Here is a 17886-nt window from a genome sequence, read left to right as displayed (position 1 = left end):
GCACCTAACAACCACGTAAAATGAAAGGCTCACGAGTATCATCCCAGCCATTGGGATGGGAGGAATACTGCCCCTTCAGACAGGGGAAAACAGTGGAAGTGGGGTTGACAAGGTAACCTCTTATGGAAAACAAGGGCAACAACGAGCATTTGACAACATCAGATCAGGAACACTGGAAATATTTATCTAGATGGAGAAATAATATTCTATGATTCTCGATGTTCTAGGAAAATGCATTTTTCACTTATGGTTTTTTTATGGCTTATACTGGTGTCTGAAAGATTGTGTTATAATTATTCTCATGCAAAGCAAATTTGGGAAACTCAAGTTTTTCTGTATTTGGTCAATAGGAAATTGAAAAGACCACCTGCTAGTCTGACAGAGATGATTCCCTGTGAATCAAGTGCTTTCATAAATACAACAACATACTAAGTGTGGGTAGAAGTGAAATAAGGAAACCAGTCCCTGTTCTCAGCTGGGGAGCTGCCACATGCCAGTGCCTCAGAACACAGTTTTGAGAACTAGGTGGTAAAGCAACTACTCCGTCCTCCAGTTCAGAAAACATTTAATTTTGTGGTTTATACCTGCAGACGGGGTATATTGGTCAGACGAATTTTAGGCTCCTTGTGAATCAAAACTAAACGTCCAGCTCACAGTATGAACTGGTGTGTTTACTAACTAATGAGGCACCATACACCTGCAGCCATTCTTTGAATACTCTTTGAAAGTGTGTTGTGTAGACATGGCCAAGAATGCCATGATAAGATAACTTCGTAAATAATTTTTTTTAAAAAGAAGCAGGTAAGGCAAGAAAAAAATCCAATGACCTCTAGTAGAAATTAATACTTAATTTTATTATAATAATTACTGCATTTTATTATAATACTGAATTTTATTATGTTGTGCATCTTTTCTGATGCACAATATAATACACCCTAGATATTATTTCTCCCCCTTAAGATACTTTAGAATGGACTGAATATGACTTTCAGAATAACTTCTCACCACATGCCCACATATCCACAGGTTTTCCATAGGGATCTTTTCGTAACACTTCTGGAGAAAGGTACCCTGGAGTACCAGCAAAGCCTGTCAAAAGGAAGGCAACTGTGGTCAAAACCTGTATGTGCTCTGCAAAAAGCAAGTGATTCTCATCTAGGCCCACAAGACCCAGGACAACATTTCCCGAGCCATGGACATGAACTGCTGCATTTGCCCATTTCTTTTTTACAGCACATGACCCAGAGGTGATGCTGACATTATGGGGGACCAACTAACAATGCAGAGGGGCAGCTACTGTATCCTATATGTAAAGAGCTATATGTCGCACAAAATTAGAGCTACATCTAATACGATCTTTCCACTGCAGAACTCATTTCTGCCAAGTCATTCCACTTCTGGAAACCTCTTTACCAAAGTTTACAGGAGGCATCTCTGAAGCAACCTGGCCTTTAAAATTTGCATGTTCTTCATCCTTTATTCATTACCAACAGTGCTGCTTCTCTGAGCAGAAATGTAAAATGTAGGTATAAATATTACTTTTCTTAGGACACTGTAATGGATAAAAACTTAATGATCACCAACAGTCTGCCCCATTTCAGTGAGGATGTCTGTTCTTTCAGGCATCTTGGCCTAAAATAAATGCTTGGGAATTCCTGAGAAGTGAGAATTTAGTGGCTTTCACGAAGGACCACATACCATTTGTGCAATGCCACCCTGGATTCCACAAAACTCATGAGAGATGGTGGTAACATAAAGTGTACAGCTACAGAAAAAAAGAAGCCTTTGCCCCACAGTTGCCAATTACTTTGGAGTGGGAGGAGGAAATGAAGGAACATATTCTGTAAATTCTAATGAGAAAAGAGCTAAAATATGGTCATAAAAAATAAGCTTGTTTTTTGCAGGCTCCTGATATGGAAGCTATGAATTGTTAAGGAGCACTATCACACAGGAAACACATCTTCAGCTCCTTAGAGGAGCTGAAAAATAGATGTTCTAAGTGGCTTTAAATAGACTGCTGTTTCATATCTCTTCTTGGGTGTAGTGCTCATTTTAAAGGGGAAGCAAAGTTGTCTTGAGTTTAAAACAACACAGCTCAATGAACATTACTATGCAAGATTTGAAAATAAACTCTAAAGCAAAAATAAGTATAGTACTTAGCTAATCTTAGCTCTCAATGAAGAAAAATCCCAGATGTAAACTGAAATAATTGGTACAGTTTTAGTACACAGGACCACAGAACGGTTTGGATTGAAAGGTCCTCAAAAATCATCTCGTTCCAAACCCCTGCCATGGGCAGGGACACCTTCCACTAGATCAGGTTGCTCCAAACGCTGTCCCCAGTGTTGGACACTTCCAAGGATGGGAGAGCAACAGCTTTTCTGGGCAACTGATGCCAGGGCCTCACCAGCCTCACAGGGAACAATTTTATCCTATTATGTGAGCTAAATCTACTCTCAGTTTTAAGTAATTCCTATTTATCCTGTCACTACATGCTCTAATAAAATAGTCTCTCCCCAGTATTTTGAGTGGTTTAAAGCAGCACACACAGAAGAGTACACAGCCCTGATTTCAGTTAAAAAAAAAGAACACAAGGAAGTAGTTAACTGCCATTTATGAGGTTATTTTGTAACTGCTCAGAGGGACCCCCAAAACAAGCGTGTACTTTTCAGAAAAGTGTTGCTGCTTGTAGTAACTCCGTTAGGTAAAGCAATTTGCAAAGCTGAAAACTGTGACTGTGCAGTGCCTAGAAGAGATTGCAACACCTTATACTCCTAAACTTCTATGATTTCTCCAGGCATCCAGAGGACCAAGATAAAATCCATGCTTTGTTGACTCAACCTGCCTGACACCTTCCCAGTACATTAAGCACCTGCTAAGAGGGTGGCAGGTTTCTACTAAACCCTGTAAGGCTTTCTACAAATAGGCAAGGAGTAAGTTTGTTTTGCAAACATGCAAACCAGGAAAGTATTCCGTTGTATTCAAACACAGAGTTCAAGTCAGTTTCCTGCTGAGGCACAGCCATAGTTCAAGCAGAAAAGAGACCACCACACCAGAGGACTACACCAGAATAAAGATGGAAAAAAAAAAAAAAGAAAAAAGAAAGCAAAGCATACTGATGCAGAGCTATAATTAGAATCGGAGCACGCCATGAGTCACTAAGTGCTGCAGAATCCAGTAGAAAGCAGAAAAATCTTATGAAAGAAAGCGAGAAAAAGTTCAAAATGCCCAGTCCACTGGAGTTCATGTTCTGCCTGCTAATGCAGTCCTAAAGCTCAAGGCAGGCACTCGGACCACTCTGGACACATTCTGCGGAGCAAGCTGCAAAAAAGGTACAGAACCCACTTATCTTATTGAGTGCCACAGCTTCTTTTAAAAGAAAGACTCCCTTTAGGCTACTTGCTTTTCATTACCTTGTTAACTCCTCCTTACATATATATTTTAAAGACATTCTGTTCCCTTCTCCTAAGTCCTCATGATGCTGTAAGTCTAAACCAAGCATTTCACAAGAACCAAATGACAAAAAAAAAAAAAAAAAAGTACAAGATTTTCTAGGCCATTGCAACCTCCTCTGCATCACCTGCAGGTACACTATGTACAGAAAATATTCCTGAAGTCAACTTCAATCTGCTGATGCTTCCTGTTTACCTGACACTCTTCCATTGTAACAAACCACTTGTGTTTTGCCTTGTTTCTATTCCACTCTTTTTGTACTGGTCTGTTCATTGATGTGCAAGAGCAATCTCTCTTGCCTTTCGTGGATTACTGAAATCCATTTATAAAAAGACTGGATTTAAAACAACAGGCTGGCTCATAAAGCTGCCAACATATGTCCAATGGCACTACTTGTGCATCTACATGTACTTATAGCCGTGAACACTCAACCTCCCAACTCACTGCCCAGAAAACCTTTCTGCTTCTGTTCCAAGCCTACAACCACTTTGTTCCATTTCCAACTGCACTTTCTAGCTACTCTAAAGGAGAATAGGCAGCTGCTATAAATATTTTATTCTGCATGTTTTTCCACCTGGGATTTATAACACAGTTTTCCCCATGCTTCACATCTGTTCAAAGAGGGTGGTACGCGAGACACATGTATCATAACTGTACATGCACTTTGTTTAAAATTACCAGTATTAAATAATTTCCACCATTCTCCTTCAGGCATCTATTAACCGTAACGAGCAATCTGTAATTAGTGTCTGGCTAAGGTGCTCAGTCCCTCCTATTTTCCCGTTCATTGAAGTCACATTCCAAAGTGCTTCAGAATCAGTTTTTTCAGGTGTTTCCAGCTGACAGAGACAGACAAAATGTTCTGATGACTGGGCATGTACACTCAGCAGTATTTCCCTACTGTCTCATTCTTCAGTCACCTGAGGGGAACCACCGGTATCCCTCCCAGGTTCTGCACCTGTATTTTCTGCCTCTAGTTACTCAGGAGAAAGTGGGAGAAAAGGGGTTGTGTGCACCTCAGTCAAATTTACAGATGGAAGGTGGCACAAGCTAGGAATCAGGAAACTCAGGTTTTCCAGGGTCAAAGAGTCACATAGCTGCACATTTCTCTCTGGGTTGAGAGCGGGGCAGTTGGGGAGGCTTAACTACTACACTGAATAAATGGTGAGGAAAAAATGGTATTTACTTACCAAACCAAGCTTGTTGTTCTCCCTGGACTTCTATAGCTAATCCAAAGTCTGCCAGTTTGACTGCCGCTCCCTTGGATTTGCTAGCTAGAAGTAAGTTCTCAGGCTTTATTCAGAGAGAGAAAACAATTGAGATGAAGAGATAAGTAAATACATTTTAGACAGCACTCTGGAAAAGAACAAATACTTAGAGGAGTGAAAATTAGAAGAAACCCGTGGTTTTTTTCCATGAAATTGCAAAACTTGCACTTCCCATTCCTATCTGGAAAGAATTACCAGGCCTGTAACCAGCCTTCATGAGCTCATGCCAGCGAGACTAAGGACAGTGCGAAGAGCCAGAATGGGCATGTGGAGCTGTGACACCTGCTGGTGTGACAAGGCAGGTCAGAGATTCCCAAGAACTCATTACTGGAAAAATGGGGCAGCAGACTCCCAAAGGACAGGGACTCTCTGACGACTACTCTAGCCCATGGAGTTTGCAGGATCAGGCATCTGCAACTACCAAACAGAAATGTTTTGTATGACATCCCAACAGTAACAGCCCTGTGATTGTATTTAGAGAGCAGGTGTATTTACATTGCAAATCTCTCAGCACACCCACACTTGAGCCTGCAGAGAACCTTTACAAATAAAAATAATAGTGAACGTTCCCACCTTGCTTTTGTTTTGTAGGGTATGTTGGTCACATCTGAAATGAAAGGCTATAGTACACTCACACAATTAAAGGTAAAGGATTTGAACATAACAATTATGTTCATTCTACTGTTCATAATGAATACTTTTAACTGCAGTTAGCAAATACATCAAATGTAAATTGCCCAAAGACAACTTTATTGTATGAATGTTTGTTTTAAAAATACAACTAAAAAAAGTACTGTAGAAATGAACAGATTATTTCAGAGAACTGTGATCCTCAAAGCATTTTCTTGCCACACCTGTCTTTCCAATCCCCACGGTTTTTAAAAAAGGTTTTGTTCTACATTTACAGAATAACAAAACTTCACTTTCACAGGTATTGCTGTGACTCCTCAGAAGCAATTTCTGCAGTGGTCTGTGATAAGGGACTTCATTATAGCCAGGCTGGTGCTAAGGCCTCAATCCTGCAAACTCTTCAAGGGATATTATTCCAGGTTCAAACCAGCAGCAATCGTATCACTTCCAAGGGACTATTTATGTGATTGCAGTTAATCCCATGCACGTACTGAGGTTGGAAACAATTAAGATCATAAGCCTCTTTCAGCAAAGCCTATCTTTAATACATGTCAGGTATCCAGCAAAATATGCTTGAGCCTAAGTAAGACCTCAGCCACAGTGATACTTCTATTAATTAACAATACAACGGGCCCTGACAAATTCTTTAGTCTGAAGGCGTTTTTTCCCCTCTCACCAAAGGAACATCTTTTCAGCGATTTACCAACGCTGTTCTCTCACTCATCCCTTTGTCGCTACATCATAGATTAGACAATATTAAAAAACTTTAATCAGTAGCTGTTTGATGAATCTTCTATTTTCACAGTTTCAAAAATTAAGATGAAGGGCCCTCAAAACAAAATACAATCTTAATATTCATTTAAATTACATATATGAAACACTGAGTGCACAGCTGAGGGCTCTTCTCTAGTTTCATCAACACTGATTTAAGCAATGTCACACTCCCTGCCATTTAGTAATGCTAATTTCAATACACAGTGACATAGTTCTGCAAGGTTTCCTCTCAGAATGAAACAAGTTCACAGTAATTAATTCCTGGAATGCTGTTCTTGTACAAACCTCTTAAAGCAACAGATGATCCTATTTGGTTGTGACCTTCAGGCAAGCCAAAAGCAGTGAAAAGCCTCATCCTTCTGGATGAAATACAAGCACTACCCCACCGAGCACATAACGCTTTCCCAAAAAATGATTTTGTTCAAAACACTGGTTTTGTGTTTTCTGATGCTGGTTTGGCTTTTTCAGTTTATGTTTTCCTCTTGGGATTGTTTTTTTTTATTCCATTGCATGTCTTCTCTTCAGAAGTACCACTTTAACAGATGAGTATGTTCCACCAGAATTCCTGACGTGCTCCCATGCCAAAGACAACAGCCTTTTGGGCCATGCCAAATGGGACTGTGTGCTTAACCAACATGCAGCAGCCGTTTGAGGCTGGCCAGAGGCACGTGGATAATTATCATGCATTAGCTGGGAATGAGTGCAATTACTTGGGAAACATTAACAGCACCGTGCAGGACTTGTTCCCCAGATTCGGTGGTGTCACCTTGCGCTCGCTCCCCAGCGAGGGGCAGCAGCCAAGCATGCACAATGGCACTGTTAACTGCGAAAATTACTTACAAATAAATTAACGTGATTTATGCCATGCTTTTCCAAAGGTCTTTAATCCTTAAGATATCAAATATTTAAGGCTCCGTGTATTTTTCCTTGAATGTACCTAGAGCAGCCACTCTTTGGTGGAAGGTAAGAGGGTCTTAACCACAAAATCACAGAAGTTTCACAGAAGTAGGAAGGCTACAGCCTGATAAGAACTGGAATTCCTACCTGGAAGTGCACTTTTACTAGCTGGCAAAGCCAGGTTGCCACTGATAAGTTAATTTTTTTCTGGGTTTAGGATCCATCACCATTCTGACTTAAGCCAGTGTTTACAAACAAAGCAGCAACAAGCACTTCTGCAGGTCATAAGAGGCTGCAAAAGCTCCTGTCTGTTTGCTACTAAATCAGCCTAGAAGGAAAGCTAAATAAAACGGATCATCCAAAATCTCCCCACCCCCAAGCATGCCATCATGTTGTGGACTGAGTTATTGGAAAAAAATCCATCATCAAGTTTTGCAATTTAAGGATCCATGCCAACCCATAACCACCTTCCACAGCTTGCTGTTCTGCTCCTGGCATCTTCTTTTCAGCACATGGTGTTCTGCTCGGATTTCACCACAGTCCTTCACTTAATTCTTAGGGTTTTTTGGCTTTTGCCACAAAGCTGTAACTGAAGAAGGATGGCTTTCTGCTTCCTGAAGTTTTCACTTTCCCAAATGAAACTGGGCACCACAGCTTGGCAGAGACTCTTTTTCTCACACTGTTTTTTCAATTCATCCTGGATTTGCCAGAATAAGAAATCCACACATCGTCTGGAGCAGGCAACAGCTGGATTTAATGCATTCCCAAAGAAAAAGTTGTTTTGCGTGAACATATGAAAAGTAATAGAAAGCATCCCTTATTCCATCAGCTTGCATAGCTACAATCCTGGCTTTTTAAATTCCTTTTGATGCTAGAAGCACAGGACTGCGTGTACAACGTGGACAGGAACCACTGGAGCAGCTGGACAAATTTGACATCATTCCCTTAAAACTCATTCCACATTACCTAGCTGCCATGCAAGATTTACAGATTACACGGGGATTTGTCAGTCTCCTGTAGTACAAATGTGACAAAGGAAAATCCAGAAGTGCAAAATGAGTAAAAAATTTGGTGTCTCCATCTTTGAAACTCATCCTGCTCTCTGAGCTTTTGGAGCAAACCTCTTTGTGTTCCTTTATGACAACAACATGAACCTTGTAAAGTCAGACAAAACCAGTTTGTTTGGGAGTGAAAGTTGCCAAGAAAGGTGACAGCATTCTGATTCCAACATTATTATTCATGATAACCAGTAGAAACACTTATCCTAGGAGGAAATTTCTGCTCCTCAGAACTCATTCAGAAAAAAACCCTAAAGCCCAAGAATCTGTGCCACAAGGGATTAGCGTGTTTTGCTGCCTTAGCACACACACCATTTTTTCTCTGCCTCACAAAGGATCTGATAGCTCAGACTTCCATCTGATTTCAAAACAAATCATCTTCTTGTCCTTGTGGATTGTGAAGCTCAAGTGCCCAAAAGGCAAGCTTACTATGAGTTCTGGGACGGCCTTCTCTCTTGGAGCCTCACAGTAAAAGAAAATTATGTATACTTGCTTCTTTCCTTGCCAACATATTTTGAAGGCAGAGAGCATTCCTGCAGCAGATGCTTCTAGATTTGGAGATGCACACAGTTAAGAAAGAGGGAATGCTCTCTCAGCACAGGGTTTTCTTTAGAAAAGTTTCTATCCCACTGTTAAAGCTCATCTGGAAGGAACTGGACTCCTCAGGTGGGTGTGGTGAGAACACTGTAGAAATTCCTGGTTTTTAAAGATTTTTGGTAGCCCAGCCATCATTTGCAGGAAAGAAGTCTGTGTGCTAGCGATCCCAGAGCAGTTGGCCTTCTGTCACTGTAAGATGCATGGCATGCAAAGGCCACTGTGCTTCCCAGAAGCACTAAGAATTCTGCTGATGAGAGAAAAAGCTCCCAAAGCTCTGGATGACTGAGAAAGACCATGTATTCAACAAATACACATGGTGCTTGAAAAGCACCTTCTGTTTCCCCTGTACCGCCCCGGTGCTAGACAGCCAGGCACTGGCCAGCCTCGAGCAGATTCCCTCTGGTGAGCACGAGCTTGTTCTTGCATGTAGGTAAAGTCAAGTTAAAACCAAATGAACCAACGGGAAAAACAACAAGAGGGGAGCATTTACATTCTGGCTGCTGGCGGCCCTGTGGGGCAGGGATGCTGCTCCGGGAGGGCGGCGGGGCAGCAGCACTCACCTTGAGGTCACGATGGACCACGCCCATCTGATGGCAGTGCAGCACGGCCTCCAGGATCTGCTGAATGCAATGACTGCATGCAAACACCATGGGCGCCCGTTAGTTCCGGCACCAGGCGGCGGGGCGGCGGCCGAGGGCGAGGCCGGGCGTGGCTGCGCTGCGGCCCGGCCTGCCCTGCCCGCACCGCCCCGCTCGGAGCTCGACGGCCTCAGGCTCCGCAGGGCTGCCCTCAGAGACAGGCGGCGGGGCGGTGCCTTGGCTTTGCTCGGAAATTAACACCAAGGTCTTTTTTAATGGGAATTTGTAAAAGGAAGACATTTTGCCACTGATTCAAAGTCGTATTAAACATTTGGCGTCCTCTGTGCTTTTTCCTCCTCGCTTACTCAGCGCCTTCCCAGAGGCATTGAAGAATTGTAGAAACGACAGTGGAGGAAGGCCCCTGGCCCCTCCAGGCCAGGTATTCCAGGTCAATAATTAGCTCCTAGCCGCCTAAGTTAGCCAACAATCAGCGGCACCGGCCTGAGGGCTCGTCACACCCGAGCGCAGCAACGTGCGGCCACTGCCCCCCGGGCCCCAGCACAGCCGTGGCGGTCACACCTACAAGCTGACATACATCACAGCCAGGGGTCACCTCCTGTGCCCGCACAGCCACACGGGGACAGCCCCGGCGCCTGGCACAGCGTGGGCAAAATCCAGCGCCTTGGCAAGAGATGGGTTTTGGGCAACCGTTCCCCCTTTTGCCATGATGTATATTAGGCCTGTAGACTCGCAAACTGGAAAGAAGCGTCATGCATTATTGGTTGGACCGGTCGTTCGGAGGGTGAATAGGACAGGCAAGGGAACATCGCAGACATCCCACCCTCTGCCCCTACCCAGCGGAAAGAAAACCCCAAAATTCTTATATCCAATTGATGGGCACCAGATACTGACCTTCAGGTCTCTGTGAACTATGCCATTTAGATGACAATGATTAACACTTTCTAGAATCTGCTGTATACAATGACTGCAAAGATACAAGGGCAGAATGGAAGGGAGAACATTTTAAAGGCACATAATCACATTAAATACAAAATAAAAATAAAACTTAAAAGAAAAAGTTAAAGAACAAAAACAATTTTACACCTCTGGACAAGTCTTGATTGCTGTTTGAACTGGAACAACAACATTGCTGAGATATTTCCAGCTCCAATACATCCAAAAAACGAAAAACCAAAACCAAACAAAAAAAGACATTTAACATGGAACATATGACACCTGTGAGACAGAATCATCAGACTGTATTTTCATTCAGCAGTATGGAAGCTTTTTCCAGTTTCCAAAAACGGCCAGAGGAAAAATAAAGTGGAGGCAGTAAAACAATTAGTGGCATGTTTTGGTTTTCTTAATTTTTGGTAGTGAAGTTAACATTACAACAAGGGCTGAAACAAGAAAATGGTCAGAAATGAGATGATATACAGAAAACAAATGAAACAAAAGAAGTCAAAAGCTAAGGAAAAGCAAAACATTTTTCATTTTGAATTGAATGGTTTCTTTAAAACAGTTAGTAGTAAAGCCAAGTCATTTAAAAAGGTGGCATGCATTTACATTTAAAATAGTGTCCAGCTCTAGTTTTGTTAGGAGTCACTTGGGGAGTGAAAATTCACATTAAAAATTAAGACAAATGTTTTAGTTTGGTGCTTGCAATAACTGAACTAGCACCTATTTTCCCATACCCAGGTTTGCAAGTTTTGGCCAATCTATGATGCCAAAAAGTACAACTAAATTATTAATATTTTAGAGCACTGGAACTTCTTCAGATGGTTTTTTGGCACCACAAGAGCTTAGCATTTTCTTTTAAAGACATTGTTGTGGCACAAGTGAGTGATGCTAAGTAATATACTGTAGTCAAGATGCTGCTCATCCAAAACCTTTTGACCATGGAATTCAGAAGGAATGGTCATAATCAGTAACTGGAGCCCAAGCCTGAAAACCCTTTCTTAGGCAAGTAGTTCATAACTCACTGCACTGTTTGTCTGAGTACAGACTACTGGCGTGAGCAAGGGCTTGCAGGAGCAGACCAGTGTGACAGTCCTGGGAGAGGCATCCACAGAGAACAGCAACTATTGCTAGAGGGATACACACATACACACACAAGATATAGCTATTTATATATACAAACATATATATTTGTATATATAAATATACAAAATACAGAGATGCATCATAACTAGATATTTCACTAATTTGGTCAAATTTTTACTGAAAAAAAAAATGTATATATATTATATATATATACATATATAGGCACAGCCCCTTCCAATATATTATAATTCTAGAACAGAAGGAATCATCATTACAATTTTCCCCTTTAAAATCCAGCTACCTTAAAAACACACAAGGACAACGTATACTGGCCTTTGGCATCAATATTGGAAATTTGTTTCAATCACAGCAGGAAAAAATGATTTGAAAATTTTTTCAACATAGCTCCTCTTCTTCCACCCCACCTAAACCCTATTGCTGTTTTCTCTTCTATGGGGTGTTTTGCCGTGCGTTGTTCTTTATTTAAAGGCCAAAATATTAATCTTCCTACCATTTCTAGAGATGCAGTAAGATCTGGAAGTGGAAGCTTCCTAATATTCAGAGTAACTTCTCGTCTGGTCATTATTATCGTGCTACCGTTGTTAGGAATACTTAATTCTTTCTGTCATCTCCCAAAGATCTCCAAATGTAAAGGCATAATTTAAAAGTGCATGTACTAAATATGTATTATTAGGGGGTGCGTTTGTAAACACACAGAAACATAAGGATTCTTTACATTTAGTTTGAGATCAATTATGTGAAGAGTGTGGTGGTAGAACATATTTTCTACAGAGTAATTGACCACGATGTTTAGGATTCTTAAATTTATGACAAAATTTAAGATTTATTATTATATGAGGACAACCATGACATGAGTGGCCCTGATACTTTATGCATGTAAATTATGATAATTGTCAACTTATTATTCAAGTTTTTCAACAAGCACTTGCAGAAAATTGCCAGAGATTTCATATTTGAGCTCAGACTAAGAGACGCACAGTATAATTGCTTATTGATGAAACACAACTAAAATTTTCTAATTGAAAAAGGAAATTAGCACTTCAGGCCCAAGAACAAAAATTCATATTTAAAGCAAAATTCTTTTAAGACCAACTTATGCTTCCAACTTTGATCAGCAAATCTAAGAATCCGTGGATGAGATACTTGAACTGTTATGTCCAGTTTGCAGAGGAAACAATGCGTAAAATTTTAACTAATTGAGATTCAATTTCAGCTTTTTCAGATCAGCAGACACCAAGACGTCCCATGAATTCTCCACCACAGAGTCGTGAGCTCAAACTGCCAAACTCTGCCCTTCCAAGTCCAAGAGAACTTCTGGAGAAATCCTAGAGTCTCAAAGACTGTGCTGAGAAACTGATGCCAAACACCAGGATATATTTAAGTAACTATCCTATAATTATCAAAGGTGATATTAGAAAAAAAAAATTACTTACCTGGCATCTGCTTCACTATAATACTCTCTTGCAACTATATCTTCAAACAATTCACCTCCAGTGACTCTGTTACAAAAAGCAAGATGGGGAAAAGGAGATTTCAGAAGTGAAAATGTGCACCTTAAATTAACTTGACAGGAAGAAGTCAGAGAGGAAAAAGTGAAATATTTGTACAGAAATGCAAGAGATTTTGCAGCAAGGTGCAGGAACTAAAGTGGAAGGTTTGTCCATCCAAATCATTACATGAATAAAATGGATGTGGTGAAAGTGCAATCATAAATAGAAAACAAAAGGCAAGGGCAGCAGTGTATTGGGCAAGATGCCAGACATCAGTTATGGATGTCAAAAGGAAGCAGTAAAACTACAAAGATAAAGGGAACTGACCAGCCAGGAAAATTGTGTCTGAAGCTCAGTACAGTTCAGGATCATTTGAAAATTGCAATATAACGCAAAGGTAAGAAATGTTGAAATATAACAATGCTAAAAAAGGAAAAGGGTATTGCAGTGTAGAGCAAATCACAAAAGAGGTGTGTGTACCCAGGTGCCAGAGGGGCTGCCTTTTTGTGCTGTGGCTAGAAAGAGCAGTACTGAACTGGAAGGGAACTATCAGTAGAATCATGGTACATTAATCCATTTAACAGCAGATCTTTCCTAGAAAATTTTCATTTATCTTTGTGGAGAAAGTAGGAATAGCTTAGATAAAGCACCACTGAAAATAAGTTAAGTACAAGAGAAGAACTGTATGATCCTGGAGCAGTTACAGAAGTGGCTGTGCATCATTTCATACTCAGGAACTCATGGTAAAACCAGTGGTTTAATGGTTAGAAAGGGGTTAAAAAGCAATAAAACTGTTTTTGTATCCCAACAATCACAGTCCAGAATGAGCTCAAAGCAGGATGATGCCACAATCTTGGATTGCATCTGGAATAGGGTGACAGCAATGTAAAATCCTTCCTCATATTGTACCAGTTTTGGTCACTCAAACCCAGAAAAGGGAACTGGAAGTGCAGTATGAACAGAAAAATTACTACCATGCTACCCAGTCACTTGCTTATCAGATCTCCTCAGAGAAGCAAACCCAGTTTAGCTGGGCAAAATAAAGGTTAAGAGGGATCAAAATAAATACTGAGGATGAGCATTAGCCTGGATCTCCCTAGAGGGGAGTTGTAAGGGATATTATTGGAGAAGTTTTCTAGCAATCCTTGTAAGATGAAGATTAATGAGCTTTTTAGTAATTTTGTAACACTTGTCTGCCTGTGTCACAAGAGGGGACTTACAGCACAGAAGACCCTTCCTGTAACATTTCTCTCCTATGGTAAAGGCTGACAGACTGGCACATCTAAATGCAATTCTTCACATATACAGGTGCTTACATAAATAATTCCTAGATGAAAGATCAATGTTTGTATTTCATTACTGCTTACAAATGTGTGTATTAGCACATTACATTTCCAATAAACTCACAAACATAAAAGCTTGAGTGTGCAACAAGATACTTAAAAGATTGAGTTGCTTAAAAATCTATACTACAGTGAACAAAATTAGTATTGAATACAACTAACTTTATTAGGATTAAAAAATTCAAGGTGAGAATACTCTGTTTAGAACTGTAACACTCAATTGCAAACTGCTGTACTAACACTTTGTTGAAGAACCCAGTTTTCAGCCACATTAAATGATGACAGGAATACCCTGCTCAACTAGCAGCCCAGCTCCTTTCTTGCAGAAGGCCAGCTCAAGAATCTGATTTTCATGATTTCATTTATATTTGGGTTACACCATCCTTTTTCTGAGTTTATGCCTTACTGATTCCCAACATAGAGACTTTCAGGTAACAGAAAGCTATTTTGTACAAAAGTCTGGAGCAAAATCTAGAGGTGGTAAAGTAGCTTGTTGCCTAATTCATTTTCTCTTTTTGTCTTCTACCTTCCAGAGACTGGCTTTGGTTGCTGTAGCACAAAATATTTGATTGATGCATATTTTGACAGTCCTTTTTGCATATATATTTGTCTGCCACAGTTCTGGTAAAGAGGAATAATTGTCACTTTGTGATGAATGAAAAAACAAAACATCCTTTGATCTTACTCTTTGCTAAAACACTTATTTTTGATCCAAGCTAAAGAAAGAAAACAAGAAGCTTTAGTCCTCAAAGTGCCTTTCAGTGGAAGAAAATACCAAATTGATGCTTGTTCTTCTCCAGCATGGAGGGTGGAAGGGGATATGAAACCTTACTTACTGACACTAAACATTTGCTTGGTATTCACAACCATTGTTAAATGATGAAAAGATTAAAGCAAGAACAGAGCAGGTGAATTTCAGTGACAACCAAACAAGCAGTCAGCAACTCCCATGCTCTGTCACTCCCAAGGATACCTTAGGAACAGCTCTCCCAAAAGAGCTAAATGGCCACAATGAATGACGGCAGCACAGTGCAGGGCATGAGGAGAGGACAGAACCCAGCTGCATGTTCTGAGCCTCTGGGCGAACCACGGCAGCTGGACTCGTGGCCTTGGCTCACTGAGTGTCCCTGAGCAAGGTGCCCCTGCAGCAGTAAAGGTCACAGGCATCGCAGCACAGGACAGCCTGCAGGTTCCAGGAAGCCACTCCCAAATGACTCCCAATGGTCCTTGATCATAAGGCCACATGAACAGGTGCCAAGGTATTTTCTCCCCACAGGATGCAAATGGGAACGAATCTCGATGCCTTACTGACACGAATATGTATCTGGATCCTGGGAAGTTGCATTTCATGACAGGCCATTCATTATATAAGCTCTAGTAACTTGCAGGATACAACCTAAAAGCTACTGCTTTGTACAAATTGCTATGGTCCTTTTGTGATTTTTGAGAAGAGAATACTAAAGTGGCAACCAATAAAGCACATAAATTTGCTTACACAGAAGAGGTACAAGCAGCATGAAGCAACACCAAGGCATACCACACCACTTTGAGCAAAACTGCTGATTTCTGTTTGCAAATTATAAGAGAGTAATTAAAAGAAACACACAAATTAGCACAGACAGCTAAACCAGCCTCTGATGATGATCGCACTGGTGTGGTTTCCTCCTAGTTTACATTTACTTCTTCAATTGTCTTCATAATTGAGCTGGGAGGAAGCATCTCGCGGTGGCCATAGAGTTATTAAATTCATCTGTGGCCTTTCTACTTCTGAAACAGAGGCCCAGGCATTTACCTGAGGCAAACACTGCTTTGCAAATTAGGCTATATTTTTGTGTTTTCTGTTTATTTGACATAGTATGGTCCCTGCACTTAGAATCCAAAAGCAAAGCCAGGATTCTTAACATACCAATTGTTGCATCTCATCAAGTGCATTAGAACTGGAGACACTGAAAATAGAGAATCTCATTGACTTGCACAAGAGAGTGTTCAAGTGCTACAGCTGTTTCCATTCAGATACAGCAATTAATACTGACAGAATTGATTGGATTTGAACTCATCTAACATCATTAACACTGAAGACAGTCTCATTCGTGCTTAGCAACTGAAATGGTCCAACAGACGCAAATCCTGACAGCAGCTGCCTTAACCAATAGGGAAGAGGAGCAAAAACTTCATGAAGTCCATTATGAAATTCATGAAGTTCATTGTTCAATACCCATTTATCCACAGAGACTCCCACCTTCCCATTTGACAGCAGAACTGTTCACCTAAAAGCATGTTTGTAAGCGAGTACATTGAACACTGTTTCTTTAGGCAGAAGAAAGCACAGCCTCAGGTATACAAGTGAAGCAACAGGCATTTAATCCAAAGAGATTATTAGAAATTAAAAATTGAAAGTAACAACGATTGTTTTTTCCTATCCACAGAAAGGGCAGTCTTCCCCTTCACTTTCTTACGTGGGATGAAGTCTGAAAGAAATTTCTGAGGAAACAGCCGTACCAAATCCCACACAGTCTGGAAGAAATCATTAAGAAAATGACAGGATGGCATGTGTGGGTGGAGTGACAGTGTTACACCACAGTCAGGCTCCTGCTGAATAAAAACTAAATAAAGAAAAGCAGGTTCTTGTCCTGTGTGTTCAAGAAGTGCATACAGTACCTTTTCATCATGGCAGCTCTTATGTACTTGTCAACACAGCAGTAACCACGTTTGTAAAAGGTGAAGTTTCACTAATAAATAATACTAGTAAGCATAAAAGCAATGGATGTGAGAAATCAACTGTTAACAGGCATTCTCAGTAATTTGGCAAAAATTTCTTGAAAATGTAACCTGCTGCTTCTCCAGAAACAACGATCAGTCAGCAAAGTCACTGCCTCTGCCATTTAGACATTTTCTTTTTTGCAAAATAAGACATTTTTACAAAACCCTCAAACCACATAGCCAAAACATAAAAGCTTTATATATATATATATGTTTGAGGCTGTTCCTCTGTTTGTCCTGAATGGGACTGACAGGGAACAGAGGAAGTTCCAGCCAAGGCAGAACACCTCCTGTGGAATCTAGTTTTCTGCCAAGGCAGTATCTTTGGGTTAGGCATTAACATTTTATTGCAGAACATAGGCTTCTATTTGCTTCCTTACTATTGAGATCTAGATACCATTATCTACAATTCTGAAGTTGTTCAAATGTTCTAGTTCACATCACAATCATAACCCCCTGAGATAAGTCTGGCATATATTAAATTTAAGGCAGACGTGGACTAACTGCAATTGCAGTATGGCAGAGTTTCTCACAGTACAGCAGTACAACAACAACAAAAAAAAAAATAGCCACTGTTTTTTAAAAGGTATATTGTCCTTAGAACTAAGAATTTTGCATGCACTTCTTAGAAATGTTCTGAATTAAGAAGCTTTTCCCACTTCCACATAGAAAGATTTCCTTTGTAGCCCTTAAGGAAAAAAAAAAAAAAACCAAAAAAACCAAAACCAAAACAAATCCCAGTGCATGTCAGAGAACAAATATGTGTGTTGTGCCCTGGAGCCATTTCCAAGCCAACAGTCACAGCACTTACCTGGGATAGACACAAATCACATACAAGCTTCTGCGGAGACCAGTTAGGATTTGATTCCTGAATGCATTCACTGCAGAGGGACTATTTTAATATTTGTGTATTTCTAGTCTGAAATCTAGTGCTGAATAAGTCTTTACAGATTTCTTTTTGAAAAGTTAAGTCA

General features: G+C 40.5%; 1 protein-coding gene across 33 annotated transcripts in view; it reads right to left on the bottom strand.

The window, feature by feature from the left end:
- Window positions 1–17886, bottom strand: part of CAMK2D (calcium/calmodulin dependent protein kinase II delta) — a 119294-nt gene that overhangs the window by 33513 nt on the left and 67895 nt on the right. For 22 of the 33 annotated variants that reach the window (XM_032748270.3, XM_041716022.2, XM_072928817.1 and 19 more), the window contains exons 6-9: window positions 12753–12818; window positions 10168–10240; window positions 4644–4746; window positions 1006–1089 (exon numbers count right to left, since the gene is read on the bottom strand). In XM_032748270.3, the coding sequence (XP_032604161.2) occupies window positions 1006–1089; window positions 4644–4746; window positions 10168–10240; window positions 12753–12818 (326 nt within the window). Of the gene's footprint in view, window positions 1–1005; window positions 1090–4643; window positions 4747–9237; window positions 9311–10167; window positions 10241–12752; window positions 12819–17886 lie in introns of all 33 variants that reach the window. The other 11 variants (XM_072928818.1, XM_072928816.1, XM_072928831.1 and 8 more) reach the window with 1 other exon arrangement.

Source organism: Taeniopygia guttata, chromosome 4 (assembly GCF_048771995.1).
Source record: "Taeniopygia guttata chromosome 4, bTaeGut7.mat, whole genome shotgun sequence".
Classification (NCBI taxonomy): domain Eukaryota; kingdom Metazoa; phylum Chordata; class Aves; order Passeriformes; family Estrildidae; genus Taeniopygia; species Taeniopygia guttata.
The sequence above is the reverse complement of the archived record's forward strand: the minus strand, read 5'-3'. Positions and strand labels throughout refer to the sequence as shown.